The 17,577-nt window shown below is 40.9% G+C and overlaps 1 protein-coding gene across 1 annotated transcript in view; it reads left to right on the forward strand.

Annotated features, from left to right (window-relative positions):
• The window catches only part of ACOT9 (acyl-CoA thioesterase 9), a 36,338-nt gene extending 21,418 nt beyond the window's left edge, over positions 1 to 14,920 (forward strand). The window contains exons 7-16 of the mRNA XM_065421439.1: positions 1,876 to 1,959; positions 3,075 to 3,184; positions 6,176 to 6,249; positions 8,306 to 8,373; positions 10,166 to 10,277; positions 11,292 to 11,382; positions 12,501 to 12,586; positions 14,095 to 14,182; positions 14,360 to 14,510; positions 14,813 to 14,920. Of these exons, the coding sequence (XP_065277511.1) occupies positions 1,876 to 1,959; positions 3,075 to 3,184; positions 6,176 to 6,249; positions 8,306 to 8,373; positions 10,166 to 10,277; positions 11,292 to 11,382; positions 12,501 to 12,586; positions 14,095 to 14,182; positions 14,360 to 14,510; positions 14,813 to 14,901 (953 nt within the window). The 3' untranslated portion in view covers positions 14,902 to 14,920. The remainder of the gene's footprint in view (positions 1 to 1,875; positions 1,960 to 3,074; positions 3,185 to 6,175; positions 6,250 to 8,305; positions 8,374 to 10,165; positions 10,278 to 11,291; positions 11,383 to 12,500; positions 12,587 to 14,094; positions 14,183 to 14,359; positions 14,511 to 14,812) is intronic.
• The last annotated feature ends 2,657 nt before the right edge of the window (positions 14,921 to 17,577 follow it).

Raw genomic sequence — 17,577 nt, forward strand, 5'->3', positions numbered from 1 at the left:
ACCACCACCCACTGAGGGTACTTGTGATGTAGTTCAGGTTTTAGAGCATTGCCACTTGAATAAATGGCCCAGGGATGCTGTGGAATCTCAGTCATTGGAAATTTTTAAGAGCAGGTTAGACAAACATCTGTCAGGGATGGTCTAGATCAGGGGTCGGCAACCTTTCAGAAGTGGTGTGCCAAGTCTTCATTTATTCACTCTAATTTGAGGGTTCGCGTGCCAGTAATATATTTTAACGTTTTTAGAAAGTCTCTTTCTATAAGTCTCTATAATATATAACTAAACTATTGTTGTATGTAAAGTAAATAAGGTTTTTAAAATGTTTAAGAAGCTTCATTTAAAATTAAATTAAAATGCAGAGCCGCCAGAACCCGGGCAGTGTGAGTGCCACTGAAAATCAGCTTGCGTGTCGCCTTTGGCACGTGTGCCATAGGTTGCCTCCCCCTGGTCTAGATAATACTTAGTCCTGCCATGAGTGCAGGGGACTGGACTAGATGACCTCTTGAGGTCCCTTCCAATCCTTTGATTCTATGATTCTAAGGTTCTCTTACTGCTTTTTGTGCAGGATCATTCACATCCAGCCTTTAAAGACACTGAGATTCTAATCTTTTGCTTTGCTGCTAAAAGAGGTGGTTTGTTGCTGATAGAAGTGTGGGAACATATTTGCACTCAAAGGGGGAGGGATAGCTCAGTGGTTTGAGCATTGGCCTGCTAAACCCAGGGTTGTGAGTTCAATCCTTGAGGGGGCCACTTAGGGATCTGGGGCAAAATCAGTACTTGGGCCTGCTAGTGAAGGCGGCAGGCGGCTGGACTCAATGACCTTTCAAGGTCCCTTCCAGTTCTAGGAGATAGGATATCGCCATTATTACTCAAAATAATACCACAAATCCCACAGTTGTCTATCTGTTCTGCCCAGCGTGTAAAGGTTTTGGTTCATGAAGGTCATATACCCAATTATGAAATATTCATAGCTGTGGGAACCAATTTTCATGTGAAGGTGTAATGTTTTGAAACCATGCCATTCGTCATCAGATGAATGAGCATCACTAATGTTTTGATGGCCTTGAGCAGTTCAGAACAGAAAGCTGTCTGAAAGCTTAGTTCTAGTGAGAGTCTTGAGTTGAATTAGACTAATTTCAGTACGTTACCTTGCTGTTATTGAGGTTGGATGGGTTGCGGGTTCTGAGGGGGGCAGTCAGGGGGCGGGATGTGGGAGGGGGTGGATGGGGTCGGGGGCCAGGCTGTTTGGGGAGGCACAGCCTTCCCTCCCTGGCCCTCCATACAGTTGCGTAACCCCGATGTGGCCCTTGGGCCAAAAAGTTTGCCCACTCCTGCTATACAGCAAAAAAGGGTGTGTTCTTAACTTGTGTTAGTTATCTCAGGTTACAGTAGCAGTGAAGACATGGCAACTTGGCATTTAACTTGGGTTAGGAGCTTGAATTAAAGCCTATAGGAGAGCCTGGGGATGAACTCAAGCTGTTAACCTGAGTTACTGCTATTTTAACTAACCTGTGTTAAGGACAAACTTTTTTTATTTGCAGTGTATGCATACCCTCAGTTACAAAAATCTCCATCATGTCAAAACAGTATAAACACTTAAAATGATCCAGTGCAATGTGAAATTGATCTAAGGAGTGGGTATACTTGAATGATCAGACCAAATTAACTTGCTCTGGGTGAATAAAATTTTGTAAGCAGATTAAATTACTTTAGTCATTAACCCTCCAGGATGTAGTCTTGTTTGTCCTCAGTTTTGTTTGAACTGTACATGTGCCCTACATTTTGTATCACAATGGCTACATTGTGAAGCTTGTTCCACTCTTTAAAATCCCTTTTAAAATATATGGAGAACGGATAACTTTGATCTCTCCACAGTTCTCATTTGTTACACTCACACGAAACATGAAGTTTCTCAGAGATCTCCTTTGTCAATAGTTACAGCCCTGGTGGATAAAATTGGTAAGTGGACATTTGATCAACTGAAAAATGATGGTCTGTTCTATGAACACTTAGTAATTAACTGCTTATCTCCAGCAGAAACTGATTTCTTCCTCCTTTGTTTACATGAAATTGTTTGGTGTTAATTCTGATATGTTCTCCTTAGATACTATTCTGCCTTTTCTGATGCCTTTCCTTCCAAAAAGTGAATATTTCATCTTTCTGTATTCAGTTTTGCATCAGTCAAGTCAGTCTTCTAGATATTGACAGGCCAGTGTTGCTCCTCTTCCAAGAAAGAGGCTTATAGCAGTGTCCCTCAGCTTTGATTTTGTACAGTACGTAACCAAGCACACTAATGGTACTTAAAAAATAATAACTTAGCTCTTATATAGCACTTTTTTTTCATCTGTAGATCTCAAAGTGCTTTACAAAGGATGTCCATATCATTATCCTCCTTGTACAGATGGGGAAACTGAGGGACAGAGAGGTGAAGTGACTTGCCCAGGGTCACCCAGCAGCCTAGTAGCAGAGCCGGAAATAGAGCGGAGTTCTTCCCTTTTCACTATGTATATATAATCTATTAAACCATTAAAAAAAAAAAGATTAATTGATTAACTCTAATTGTCAATTATGATGACCTGCTGCCATCTTGTGACACCAACAGTGTGTATGTGAGTCCATTGCTGATGATTCTAAACTAGAACTAATCTTGATTTAATACCAGAATAAATTTGCTGTGTGAACAGGAAACACTCTGGCCCTCATTCTTTACCACATCAGAGCTGCATTTTGGGTTTGTCTGCAGGGAGCCAGTTTATAGGGATACAGGGAAAGACCCTTACACCAGTGGAGGATGGTGTGTAGTGGAACTTTACTGTAGCTTGTCATGCTGTTTCCTTCTGTGTGCTGCTTCTTCCCCTTTTGCTGATGTTAGGAGGGGTGGCTGGTATAGAAGCTGGTTGAGCTTCTTCCACCAGCAGAGAGTTGCCCTACACTGGGTGCAATACTGACTGGCCATCTCTAGCTATTTTATGGCCACTTTGTGCTGTGAAGTGGCCTAGGAGAATCCATACCCTTGCTTTTTAAATACTAAACTTCAGTTATCTTGCTCTAACACATTGTCATGTGTATTCTAGATTTGTGCAAGAAGGTCATATACCCAGATTGTGATATCAAATTCACTGGAAGTGTTTCTTGGGTTGGGAAGACCTCAATGGAAGTGAAGATGCACATGCTTCAGGCTGGGGTCAGTGACTTCTATTTCTTCTATAGCAGAAAACTCTCTTCATTTCTCCCAAAATACCTTGGACACCTCAGAAGGAATTATGAGTGATAACACTAGAAGCCTAAATTACACTGAGGGTATCGTCTGTTTTAGAAGGGCTACCAACCCCTGTGCTTCAGGACCTAAATGACTACCAGTGGTCTAAGATTAAGAATATACTTCCCTGTTTTCTCCTTTCCAAAGCATAGTTGTTTATGGTAGGTGTTTTATATCTTCCACTGAAGTATCTGGTACTGTTGGAGATAGGATGGACCATTGGTCTAATGCAACATGGCAGTCCATAAGCCCTTCTTTTCTCCTCCAACAAAGGTGTCCTCCCTGCTTTTTGGAAATGTTTTCTTCTTTATTTTAACATCAAAAGATACCCAGATTAGAATGCCAGAGTTTAGAATTGATATTGAAATGGGATATCATAGAAATTTAAGGCTGAAAGGGACTTCATGAGGTCATCTAGTCCAGCCCCCTGCATTGGGGCAGGACCAAGTAAACCTAGACCATCCCAGACAGGTGTTTGTCTAACCTGTTCTTAAAAGCCTCCAATGATGGGAATTCCGCAACCTCCCTTAGAAGCCTATTCCAGAGCTTAACTATCCTTATAGTTAGAAAGTTATCCCCGAGATCTAACCTAAATCTTGCTTCAGATTAAGCCCATTACATCTTGTCCTACCTTCAGTGGACATGGAGAACAATTGATCACCGTCCTCTTTGTAACAGCCCAGGAAGGGAGAGTAGTTATTTAAGTTAAGGGCCAATGCTGGCACAAGAACAAAGGGATATAAGCCAGCCATCAATTAGTTTAGTCTTGAAATTAGATGGTTTCTAACTATTAGAGGAGTGATGTTCTGGAACAGCTTTCCAAGGGGAGTAGTGGGGGTAAAAATCCTAACTTGTTTTAAGACTAAGGCCTGGTCTACACTAACCCCCAACTTCGAACTAAGGTACGCAACTTCAGCTACGTGAATAACGTAGCTGAAGTCGACATACCTTAGTTTGAACTTACCGCGGTTCAGACGCGGTCCACACGCGGCAGGCAGGCTCCCCGTCGACTCCGCGGTACTCCTCTCGCCGAGCTGGAGTACCGCAGTCGACGGCGAGCGCTTCCGGGATCGATATATCGCGTCCAGACCAGACGCGATAAATCGAACCCGGAACTTCGATTCCCAGCCGCCGAACTAGCGGCTGGGTAGACATACCCTAAGATTGGTAGGTTTATGGAGGGGATGGTATGATGAGATTGCCTACAATGGCCTATGGCCTGTCTGCTACTGCTTTTAGCAAATATCTCCAGAGTCCGGAGATGGGACTCTGGAGGGGGAGAGCTCTGAGTTACTACAGAGAATTCTTTCCCAGGTGTCTGGCCAGTGGATCTTGCCCACGTGCTCAGGGTTTAACAGCTCACCATATTTAGGGTCAGGAGGAATTTTTCCTCAGGTCAGACTGTGTTTTTTTTTTTTTGTCTCCTCTGCAGTGTTGGGCAGGGATCAGTTGCTGGTTTGAACTAGCAGAAATGGTGGATTCTATGTAACTTGAAGTCTTTAAATCAAGATTTAAGGACTTCAGTAACTCAGCCAGAGGTTATGGGCCTACCTCAGTAATGGGTGGGTGTGGTTGTGGCCTGCAGTGTGCAGGAGGAGAACTGGATGATTCTGATGGTGCCCTCTGGCCTTGAAGCCTCTGAGTCTATGTGGGTGACAGCCCTTAGCACATTTGAAAACCATTATCAGGTCCCACCCCCTGTCTTCTTTTCTGAAGACTAAACATGCCCAGTTTTCTAACTGTTCCTCAGAGGTCAGGTTTTGTAAACCTTATCGTTTTTATTGCTCTGCTAGTCTCTCCACATCTTTCTTAAAGTGTGGTGCCCAAAACTGGATACAGTAGTCCAGCTGAGGCCTCACAGTGCCAAGTAGAGCAGTACAGTTACCTCCCATATTTTATATATGACACTCCAATTAATACACCCCAGAATGATATTAGCCTTTTTTGTAAATGCATCACAGTGTTGACTTGTATTAATTTTGTGATACATTACAACCTCCCCCCTCCCCCCAAGATCCTTTTCAGCAGCACCACTGCCTGGCCAGTTATTCCCCTTTTTGTAGCTGTGATTTAATTTTTTTCTTCTTCCTAAATGTAGTACTTTGCGCTTGCCTTTACTGAATGCCATCTTGTTGATTTCAGACCAATTTTCCAAGGTATTGTGTTGATATGTTCTAGTGTGTAAAATAACTTGACTTTTTAGCATTGTAAGACAGATAATTCATGAATGTCACTGGAAACAGTGTTGAAATAAGATACTTTAATTGGAGTACAGTTGATCTACAAAAAATATACCTGGCTAAATAATGGAAAAAATATTTATTAGTAACCATTCAGTGAAAAGCTGCCAATGAATATGATGTATTATTCACAATTAATTATTTGTCCAGCTCCATTACAAAATACTAATGTGGCAATTGAATTGTTCAAAATACATCCTACACGTCAGAAAAACAAATATAAAAACCCAGTTTTGATCCAGTTTACCTCTTAAAACTGTCTGTACTGTGGAACTGTTAGTGGATAAGGGATTATCTGTTGCTAAATGTGTCATTCCTCTCTGTGCTGGCATTAGGTAGGCAAGTCTGCAGTGATAATGGGTTGTTGTCATGGTATTTTTCCATGAGGTTGTTTGGGAATGGAAGTGGGAACTAATTGGTAACTAGAGTTGTTGCCATTTTTTATACTAATTGTATAACCTGTATCATTGCTAAATAGTTGCATGGCAGTTCTGCTGAAATAGAATATTATGCTGAGCACTTCTCTCGTCTTAGGTCCATTGCAAGAGAACTGGAAAGGGGTGAAATGTGAAAGCAAACAACATCTTAATTGCATTATTAGTATGAACTGCGTGGCCTGTTAAACAATGACACTTTTTTGTAGAGATTAAAACTTGATTTGTTTGTCCTCTTTTAGTTACATGATGGTACTTACAGCCCTGTGTTAGATGCAACCTTTGTCATGGTGGCCCGTGATCCAGAAAACAAGAGGTAATTTATCTGTGTGGGACACTGGGAATACCAGATTGTTGTTGCTGGAAAGTGGCAAATGCTCTAACTTTTATATGTGCTTCAGTTATAAGTAAATCTCATACTTGCCCTTTTTTTTTTTGGTTAGGAAATAGGCAGTATATTTTCAGGTTCTTTTGGGGAGAGCTTGAGGGAGAGGAGGTCTACGGTTAGCTTCTCAGAACTGTATAGAGTATTGTTAGTAGTTTTCAAACTATAATTGGTATTTGACCCATTTCTAGAAATGGTGTTTCCCTGAATTTAAACAATAGACCTGATTAAAACACGCCAGAAGGAAAAGTCATCTGGAACCCACCAGGAATCTACTGTAACCATGAGAATTAATTGGTCCCTGTATCAAGGGAGGGAAGGGCTGATCCTCAGCTTGTAAATGGTCACTCACGAATATAATTTTAATACCATACTGAAAATTCTGGGAGTTCCTTAGAGGACTCTGTCAACCCAAACTTGTGTAACTAATAACTAGGACTGTTAATGATTTTGAAGGAATTAAAAAATTCTAATTTACATTTCCCCATCTTGCTGGTTTTACTTCCCACATATTATTTTGCTTGGTCATTTAAAACAAACAAACTGATCTTTTCTCTTTTGGCCTATAGGGCACTAGCATTGCTGTGGGAGGTTTAACTAAAACTTCTACTTCTTCCCTGTTTAATTTGCAATTTTCAAAAATCTTAAATCTTTCTATTCATAATAGGTCTAACAACTTCTTGTGTGCATAATAATAGAAAAATATTTTTGTGATTTAAAATAATTCGGTGTCCTTGACATAGTAATATGGTCACATGTTTATTTTTTCAAGTTTATAATGCATCTATCCTAGGTACTTAAATGGGTCCTGTGGCTGTAGTATCTGAGTACCTTACAGTCTTTAATGTATTTATCCTCACAACACCCATGTGTGGTAGGAAGTGCTATTATTCCCATTTTACAGACGGGAAAGTGATGTACAGCGAGAGTAAGTGACTTTACTGAGATCAGAGAGGATGGCTGTGGTAGAGTAGGAATTGGCCATGGGCAACCTAGGTTCTAGGCTAGTTCTCCTGTCAGTGTACCATCCTTCCTAACCTCATATCTGGGTAACTATTCCAAAAAATAAAACATACAAAATAATATAAAAAGACCATCTCAGCCCAGCTCCGTCCTCTGTAGTCAGAGAACAGAAAGAGAAAACCTGGACTTTGCAGCATGCTTGGAAAGTTAGCAAATCTGGGGAACAGAGAGAAGCTGCCTCAGCAGTGTAGCATGATGCGAACATAGCATATATGTATCTTTTTGTATCCAGTCTGAACATAATGTAACAATTTAAGAACAGAAGTAACTTCTCCAAATTATGGAGAGGGAGGGCTCCTAAGAGTAAACAGTCATCTTGCTTTGTGAAAGATTCGTATGTTAATTTGATCTATATAATTAGGCATTGTAGATTTGTGCAGCACAATAAACAAATGAATTGGACTGTAGGCAGCTTCTAATGTTCTTATTTGGTAAGCTGTATGTGTGGTAAACAGCTTTTGGTTGCTGATAAGGCCACTGCTGAAATGAATAGATTACGGCAGAAGGCTTGCTACAGGTTTTTTCAAGTTCTTTCATTTCATTATTTTAGACAACTATTTAGACAATTTTAGACATTATTTTAGACAATCCTAGATCACTGCTTGAATTTACTGTACTTCTGAATGGTTTCAGTCTGCAGTAATCTCTTATATGAAAATTTGGTCATCATTTAACTTTTTAAGAAGTATAAATGCTATGAGGACTCATTTTTAATTCTACTAGAGAGCTGTTAACAGAGTCTGAGATCTGCTGAGCAATAAAGCCAATGGGTGACCTTCCGGTGTCACCAGCCATCCTATGAAACGTATTTATTTCTTTAGATGTCATCTTATCTGGGATAAAGCTATGTCTTTCTCTCTTAGATTGTATGTGAACGAAGGAATGTCTATTGATCTTTCCCCTGTGTATTTACATGACAATTTTTTCTAAAGCATATCACTTCAAAAATAATTCATATCCATAGGTCAGCATTTGTTAATCCATTAATTCCTGAGGGTCCAGAGGAGGAAGAAATCTTCAGGAAAGGAGAATGTATGTAATACTTCATGTATACTTTATGGTAGTGGAAAACTGTATAGATTCATTGCAGTGACCGAGAGAGCGCAAAGTTCAGAAATTCTACTAGCAAGAGTTGCTCTTAATTTATTTAAGATCAAATTTACTTCCACCTCACATACCTGCTAGTACCTCGAGATTAGTCCAAACCATGAATTTTGAATCTGGATTTTGAAACATTTTCCCCCTCACCTTACCTCAGATACAAGGTTTTGTTTTAGACCATATCTAGTTGTATCAATTTTAATACGCTATTGTAGTACATCAGAAATACTGAATAACTAAACTGAGAGTAAGGAAACTGTAGATATGTTAATTAAATAAATCATACTTCCTGAACTGCTGCATCTTGTCTTGTGTTCATATTTGGACTGTGGCACACTGAGGGCTATACTATCTAAATTGAATCACATAATATCTTACCAATTAAAGTCCCTATTCAGGACAACATTTAAGCACATGCTTAACATTAAGTTTGCACGTAAATCCCATTGATTTCAATTTTCAGTGCTTTAATCTTTGGATGACCAATTTGACACTTTAGAGGGGCCTGATTTTCAACAACTGGGTGCTCATCACCTTCTGAAAATAGAGCTCTTTCAGGTATCTCAACTTGGGCACCCAAAACCGTAGGCAACCAAAATGACTAGTTGTTGGACTGTTCCTTTATATCCTAAGTATATTTCACTGCACAAGACATAAGATAGAGAGGAAGTCATTGTTAGCTTTCTGTATGTGCATGGTAAATCTTTGGGGTTTGTGGCAGCATGTACTGTGTATGACTGATTTTTCTTTTTCTTACTCACCCTTGGTGACTTTTTTATTTCATTAAAGTTTGCTTCACAAATACCTTGTTTTAGAGGAGTTCAAAACTGCTCTGAGTTAAAATAGCCAACTAAGTTAAAATCTGAAAATTGTGGGCTGCCATAACTGGTTTCATCATAACTCATGTCCTCATAAATTTGGTTCTTTGTACCATATACACAGTAACCACACAAGTTTGTGGGGAAATCCAAATGCATGAGCAGCTAATTAACTGAACCACAGAAATGCTATTGAAGGAGATATGAGGGATGGGTTGCAGTATCAGGACCCTTGGAACTTGTCACGATAAAGCCAACTTTAAAAAAAAAAAAAGTATAAGGTACAGATCCTTGCGAAAGCCTCGTTACATTATGTTTTTTAAAATCCCCTGTTTTGTTTATTTTTGAAGGTGTACAAAAATAAAATACCAGACGACTCTTAAAAGCTCCTTTTCCCCAAAAGTTCTACACTATCTTTAGTAAATAATTAAATTATATACTGCCAATGATACAAAAAGTAGAAATGTGTCACACACTATTCAGTTCCTTTGCATTTTTTAGTATGAATCAATCTGTAGTGGTTAAATGAATATCCTAGTATGTGAATAATGGGTCTGCAGTACATTGCTGTGTTTATAAGACCAACAAATTCTGTTGGCAAACCAGCTAAGTGACCATTTCAAAATAAAGCACTTAAATAAAATGTATGGATGAAATCCTAGCCCCAGTGAAGTCAGTTACAAAACTTCCATTGACTTCAGTGGGGCAGATTACACCCTATATTTTTTTCTTTAATGCAGACAAATATTAAAATCAAATTTCTGATAAGTCTGATTGTGAATACAAAAATCACTTACTCTGGTGATGAATTTTAAAATGGAGAGAGGAGTTGACCCCTTTGTAAAGCAATTTAAAACCAAGTGATGTTCTGCAATCTTTGTGCTCAATGAATTTTTTTTATTTAGTGAACAAGATAAGGAGGGTTGATTTCAGCACTGCATCCTTACTGAAAATGGCTCCCACTGCAGAAGAAAGAACCATTGTTCATAACATATTCCTTAATACACTGGACACAAGGCAAGTAGGGGAAGAACTAATAACTTGCAAGAAGGGACAGTAATGTGGCAGTTGAATGCTCAGTTGTAAGGGTTGAAGGAATGCAGATACTTTTTGCTTCCCTATCCCATCACTTAAACACTTGGATGCTGTCTCCTGTACCTGGGATACAGGCACAAAGCACCATCAATGTGCTGGTATACCACATATGTTCCCGAACGGAATTTTCTGCCATCCAAGAAAGCTAATGCTATGCAGCAGCTGCAATCAAGAATAAAACAACAAGGTTACAGTAGATGGCTTCTGATAAAGCAGCATAGAATAATCTTAAGAAAAGGATTAGTCATGCTTAACCACAAGAAGGAATTTAACCCCCTATGGGGCTCTTGGAGCTATTGCACTGGCATTAATTCATCTGACATTTTGCATCTTCTTATACCCTAATACAGTGGTTTTCAACCTTTTTTCATTTGCAGACCCCTAAAAATGTTGAATCTAGGTGCGGACCCCTTTGGAAATCTTATAGTCTGCAGATCCCCAGGGGTCCACGGACCACAGGTTGAAAACCGCTGCCCTAATAAAAAGGTGAAGGACTTGCTTAGGGAGTGTAGAATGGATTTTTATGGTTGGCTGGGGTTTTTTGCTAGTTAAATTTTTCAAGTCAGGATACTTGAGAGGTTTTTATGGTCTTATGAGCAATGGTTTCCCCCATAAGCACATGCATAAACATTTTGAGCATCAGAGCCTAACTTTACTCATGTGAACAGTCCCACTGAAATGATCCACTTAAAGTTAAATATGAGCATACATGTTTGAAGGACCATGGCCTTAGACTAGACACTTGCATTAATCAAGTTGTGGTTTTCGAGGTCTGTCAGAAACAGCATATGTTTCTTCCATTTTTTCCATTTGAATCCTGGCTTGCTTGGTGTGCGTACACACACAAGTGGTTTTTCTATTTTTGCGGTTGTAGCTTGTTGAGCACTGTTAAAGCTGGATATTGAGTGTATTGCCTAAACCCCCTTATTTCTACAGGACTGTAAGTTTTCGGAGTCGTGTGCTACCACCCAATTCAGTATGGATGGAAGATGCAAAACTTAAGGGCTTGGAGATCTGCCATCCTCAGGTATTTGAAGGAAAATAGTCATAATGAATGAGTTATGAATCATCTTTAAGGTTGGCGGATCTAAGACATTTAACTTGGGCTTTTTTGTTTTTTACTCTGACGTTTAAATATAGTTCTAAATGTAAGACTTTTAGCATTTCTTTTTATTTATCAGAAGAGATATCTTATGTAAAGAAACTCCTCCACAGACACCTGAGAGCAATGGGAGTTGATCAAGAGGACCGTATCCATCAGTGTTAGTCTTAGGGTTGCCACCCATCCAGTTTTCACCCAGACAGTCTGGGTTTCGGCTTGTGTATCTGGGTGCCATTTAACAAGCCCTGATGTCTGTTTTTTTTTTTTTTTTTATCTGGGGGGGGGAAGAGGCAGAGCAGGGGGCGGGGCCTCGGGGGTCTGATTACCAGCCATTAGAAAGGTGGGAACCCTAGTTAGTCTAATTTGAGAGCACAAGATTTTGACTGAACAGTTCATATTGTTTTAACAGCTTTTGTCTGCCATGAATAAGATTCTTTTAAAATTAGCATTTGAATATATCAGCTAGGGTCACAGATTTGTGCAATGCAAACCCTAAAGTTACAAAGGTTTACCTTTAGGGCTCAGCAAATGTACAATTCCAGTAGTACAAATACAAAAGTGAAAACACCTGACAGATTCTTCAGAGTGTGTTTAAGATGAGCTGACCACAATTTTTTTTTTTTCTTCCATAGAATCAGAGAATATCAGGGTTGGAAGGGACCTTAGGAGGTCATCTAGTCCAAGCCCCTGCTCAAAGCAGGACCAATCCCCAACTATTTTTTTTGTCCCAGACCCCTAAATGGCCCCATCAAGGATTGAACTCTCAACCCTGAGTTTAGCAGGCCAATGCTCAAACTACTGAGCTATCCCTCCCCCCAGTCCATTTTGGTTTGGATGAGTTGAGCTCTTAAGAAGTAAGCACGCTGAATCATTTAGACTTCTATATATGTTTTAATTGTGCTGTACAGCTGCCAAATACTCATTATAGGAGCTATGTATAATCCTATAAACAAGAATACAAATGAACCTGACAGGCTTTACAACTGTGTTGTGTGAGTACATGCATATTGTTGCCACTTTGCTGTTTGTGTTTCTAAATGCAGAAGCGAAACATTTTCAATAGAATCTTCGGGGGGTTTCTCATGAGGAAAGCATTTGAGCTGGGATGGGCTACTGCCTGCAGCTATGGGTGAGTTTCAGGTTTTCAGTATTTGTGTATTCCAGAACATTTTGTGTGTTTATTAATGGGGTAGGGGGAACTGACCTACAAAATAACAGTTCAGCAGTCAATGGAAAATATGTATAGTTGGGATAGAAAAGGGTTTGATGTTTGAGTGGCTATTCTAACAGCAGGGCACATCAGCTGTAACTTTAGCCTAATCTGGGTCAGAACACACTTTTCATTAAAATAACTCTAAATTTGCATACCAAACTCCTGAAGCTCAGATTTTACAATCTGTTTCTGGGAAAATATGTAACTGATGGAATTTTGTTTTATTTTTAAAGTGCCTTTCTGTGCTACTATCACTAACTCTTAGAGATACACAAATTAGCTAAAAATGTCAAATATGGGTTCTTGTAGGTATTACATCTTGTAACATCTGTGATTTGATGAATGGCTTATGAACTTTACCTTACAGCCACTTACTCTTAGAAACCTGACTAGGTCCCTGATCCTGCAAACACTTACAAACCTGTCCAACTTTAAGCACATGAGTAGCCCCACTGAAGTCTGTGGGACTACACATATACTGAAAGTTAAGCACATGTGTAAGCTTTTGCAGGAGTGAGGCTTGAGTGAAGAGGACTAGACAAACCAAAAGTGGCAGCAAATTGTGTTTTGACGCTAGTACAGTGGTTCTCAAACTTTTTTTTTCACGGACCACTTGAAAATTGCTGAGGGTCTCGGTGGACCACTTAGATCTTTCCAAATGTTGTTTGTACCATTAGCTAACTATTGTAAAGCCCTTTGGAGAAAAGCGCTATATAAAAAAACTTTAATAATTAACGTTTTTTTGTTCTACAAATAAAAGCACACAACTCACATTTTAATATCAGTAATCTTACCTTTCTAATGCGATGGATGTGCCCTCTCTCCCCCACCGCAGGAGCCCCCGAGCTGGGGCTGGGAAGGAGGGCTGTCTCTCCCTGACAGCCGCAGCCCTGGGCTGGGGAAAGTCGCCTCTTTCTCTGGCTGCCACAGACCCTGCACGTCCTAAATTCCAACCACCCCCTCTTCTCACCCCACTGCCCCCTCCCACCTACCCCCTGCGCGGCTCCACTAATTAGGTGGGTGGCCCTTCATTTTCTTGTGTGCGGTTGCCCAGGCGCGCACCTTAGAGGGAACTATCCGTGGACCACCTGAATGGAGCTCGCGGACCACTGGTGGTCCACAGACCACAGTTTGAGAACCTCCGCTCTAGTACATAATGTTGCTATAGTATGTGGTGTAGTAGAAGAGGATGGGAGCCAGTACTGTGGCAGGAGTACATGTATCACCTCTGTGCTGGCATTCCCTCAGGATATTTGTTTTCTTCTTGGCACCCTGGCAGTATTCTTTAGCAATTCTTCTTGTTTTTTATATTTATGTGGCTCAGTTTCAGATAAATTTTGCATTAAAGATAATTGAAATTGTTTCAACTTGTGCAGAGACAAGTAGCTGCTCTTGAATACTAAGTGCCTTTTTTTTCTCTGCAGAGGTTCCAGACCTTATGTAGTAGCTGTAGATGATATCATGTTTCAAAGACCAGTTGAGATTGGATCCCTATTACTGCTTTCTGCACAGGTAGGAGTTGGTCTCTTTTCAAACAGCCATAAAGCTTATTCAGCTTGATGTCTTCATTATCAATCATTGGCAATGAACAATGAGTTATGGAAGTGGTGGAATTAACTCTTCTTCCGTCTTGTCCCCTTTCTTTGGTGTAAATGATAAAATAATAACTGTGTCCACTGTTCTGTCTAGGTTTGTTATACAGAAGAAAACTATATCCAGATTAGAGTACACAGTGAGGTTTATGATTCAGATACCAGAGAGCACAAGACAACCAACATCTTCCATTTCACTTTTATGTCAGAAAGAGAGGTACCACAGATTGTCCCAAAAACATATGGTGGTAAGTGGCAATTTTAATGCATCTCATTAAAACTTTGTTCTTGGAAGGGAAAGACCTATTTTCTGTCTGCTGGTGGAGCATACTTAATTTTTAATAGACTACTACTAATAGAGTAACAAAAAAAATGTCCCTTCATGCTAAACTGTATTTATTCTATACCCTGCCATAATGCAAATGTATTTCATATTGCCTCTCAAACTTGGTCTTCTGTGTAGTGCCCAGTACACTCCAGAGGCTGTGTTTTTAAAGTGACCCTTTTTTAAAAATACTCTTATCTCTTTTCTTTCTTCCTGTCATTTCAGAGTCCATGTTGTATTTAGATGGGAAGCGGCACTTCAGTGCCACCACGAAAGAAACCAGAGAAGTGGAGAAAACTACTGCAGCACCATAGCAAATGCTTAGCTTTGGAGAAACCTCTGTCAAAGATTGCTAGCTTCCTATGCACAGTGTATCAGTAATGGTATTCCTGCTCTTTAACGCAGTGTGGTCATCAGTGTAGGCATATTGGAAAGTGGTCTGTTTTTGTACAAAAAGACAATTATTTAGCACTATTTATACAACTAGCTGTAGGCTGACTGTGATATTGTACAGCTTTCCCCTCTACTCTCCCTTTAGAGCTTCCACAGTTAAGATGCATAGCTTCTTAAAATTCTGCTCTGACAGGCTGTTCATGTTAGCATAGAGGGATGAAAACTATAGTCCAGAAAACTTTAAAGGGATACTACCATAGAGAAGTCTCAATTTGGTCACCATTCCCATCTCTTCTCTCCTACACACACTTGTGCTTCTCATTATGGTCCCGATACAGGAAAGCTATCATCTCTCTAAAATGAGGGCTGCTGATGTTGATATCCTGTTTGATCATTTGTGTGCAAATCTGACCCAGGGCACGTCTTCACTACCCGCCGGATCGGCGGGTAGCAATCGATCTATTGGGGATCGACTTATCGCGTCTAGTGAAGACACGATAAAATCGATCCCTGATCGCTCTGCCGTCGACTCTGGAAATCCACCGCGGCAAGAGGCGGAAGCGGAGTCGACGGCGGAGCGGCAGCGGTCGACTTGCCGCCGTCCTCACAGCCAGGTAAGTCGATCTAAAATATGCAACTTCAGCTACGCTATTCACGTAGCTGAAGTTGCCTATCTTAGGTCGACCCTCCCCCCGCCCCCCCGTAGTGTAGACCTAGCCTTAAAGTCAGCCTCCTGTTGGTTCTTGGGAACAGGTGCATCTGGGCAGCGGAAGGACAGTGTGATGTGCACATCTGTTTTATGTGAACATAATCCTTGCAATCGTGTGTATTTGTCTGCTGATGGGATCTCACAAGGTTGCTGCAGTCCTTGTTTGAAGGATTGATGATGTGTGTTTCCTACTTCTTTTGAGGACACACTAATTTTTACAATGAATGAATTGGCTAAATGTGAAGTTTACAGACATCTGTATGTGGGAGATCCCACCAATACTGTATACTCCTTTTTGAATTCGTTTATACAAGTGGTTCAGTGAACAAAAGATGATTAGGGCAAATTCCTGAGAGAATTATTCCCGAAAGCCTTTAGGCTAAATATAGTACAGATGCTATTGGCAGAGTGCTGTGTATGTGTGGAGGGGAAGGCAGGTTTTTTAGAACAGAGCATTAGGTTCCAGCTTTGTGTGGAAGCTGCTAGAACAGCAGTGGATTGAGCTGATCCATAGAATCATAGAATATCAGGGTTGGAAGGGACCTCAGGAGGTCATCTAGTCCAACCCCCTGCTCAAAGCAGGACCAATCCCCAACTAAATCATCCCAGCCAGGGCTTTGTCAAGCCTGACCTTAAAAACCTCTAAGGAAGGAAATTCCACCACTTCCCTAGGTAACCCATTCCAGTGCTTCACCACCCTCTTAGTGAAAAAGTTTTTCCTGATATCCAACCTAAACCTCCCCCACTGCAACTTGAGACCATTACTCCTTGTTCTGTCATCTGGTACCACTGAGAATAGTCTAGATCCATCCTCTTTGGAATCCCCTTTCAGGTAGTTGAAAGCAGCTATCAAATCCCCCCTCATTCTTCTCTTCTGCAGATTAAACAATCCCAGTTCCCTCAGCCTCTCCTCATAAGTCATGTGCTCCAGCCCCCTAATCATTTTTGTTGCCCTCCGCTGGACTCTTTCCAATTTTTCCACATCCTTCTTGTAGTGCGGGGCCCAAAACTGGACACAGTACTCCAGATGAGGCCTCACCAATGTCGAATAGAGGGGAATGATCACGTCTCTCGATCTGCTGGCAATGCTCCTACTTATACAGCCCAAAATGCCGTTAGCCTTCTTGACAACAAGGGCACACTGTCGACTCATATCCAGCTTCTCATCCACTGTAACCCCTAGGTCCTTTTCTGCAGAACTGCTGCCTAGCCATTCGATCCCTAGTCTGTAGCAGTGTATGGGATTCTTTCGTCCTAAGTGCAGGACTCTGCACTTGTCCTTGTTGAACCTCATCAGATTTCTTTTGGCCCAATCCTCTAATTTATCTAGGTCCCTCTGTATCTGATCCCTATCCTCCAGCGTATCTACCACTCCTCCCAGTTTAGTGTCATCTGCAAACTTGCTGAGGGAGCAGTCCACGCCATCCTCCAGATCATTAATGAAGATATTGAACAAAACCGGCCCTAGGACCGACCCTTGGGGCACTCCTCTTGATACCGGCTGCCAACTAGATGTGGAGCCATTGATCACTACCTGTTGAACCCGACGATCTAGCCAGCTTTCTATCCACCTTATAGTCCATTCATCCAGCCCATACTTCTTTAACTTGCCAGCAAGAATACTGTGGGAGACCGTATCAAAAGCTTTGCTAAAGTCAAGGAATAACACGTCCACTGCTTTCCCCTCATCCACAGAGCCAGTTATCTCGTCATAGAAGGCAATTAGGTTAGTCAGGCACGACTTGCCCTTGGTGAATCCATGCTGACTGTTCCTGATCACTTTCCTCTCCTCTAAGTGCTTCAGAATTGATTCCTTGAGGACCTGTTCCATGATTTTTCCAGGGACTGAGGTAAGGCTGACTGGCCTGTAGTTCCCCGGATCCTCCTC

This window comes from Emys orbicularis, chromosome 1 (assembly GCF_028017835.1).
Source record: "Emys orbicularis isolate rEmyOrb1 chromosome 1, rEmyOrb1.hap1, whole genome shotgun sequence".
Lineage (NCBI taxonomy): Eukaryota > Metazoa > Chordata > Testudines > Emydidae > Emys > Emys orbicularis.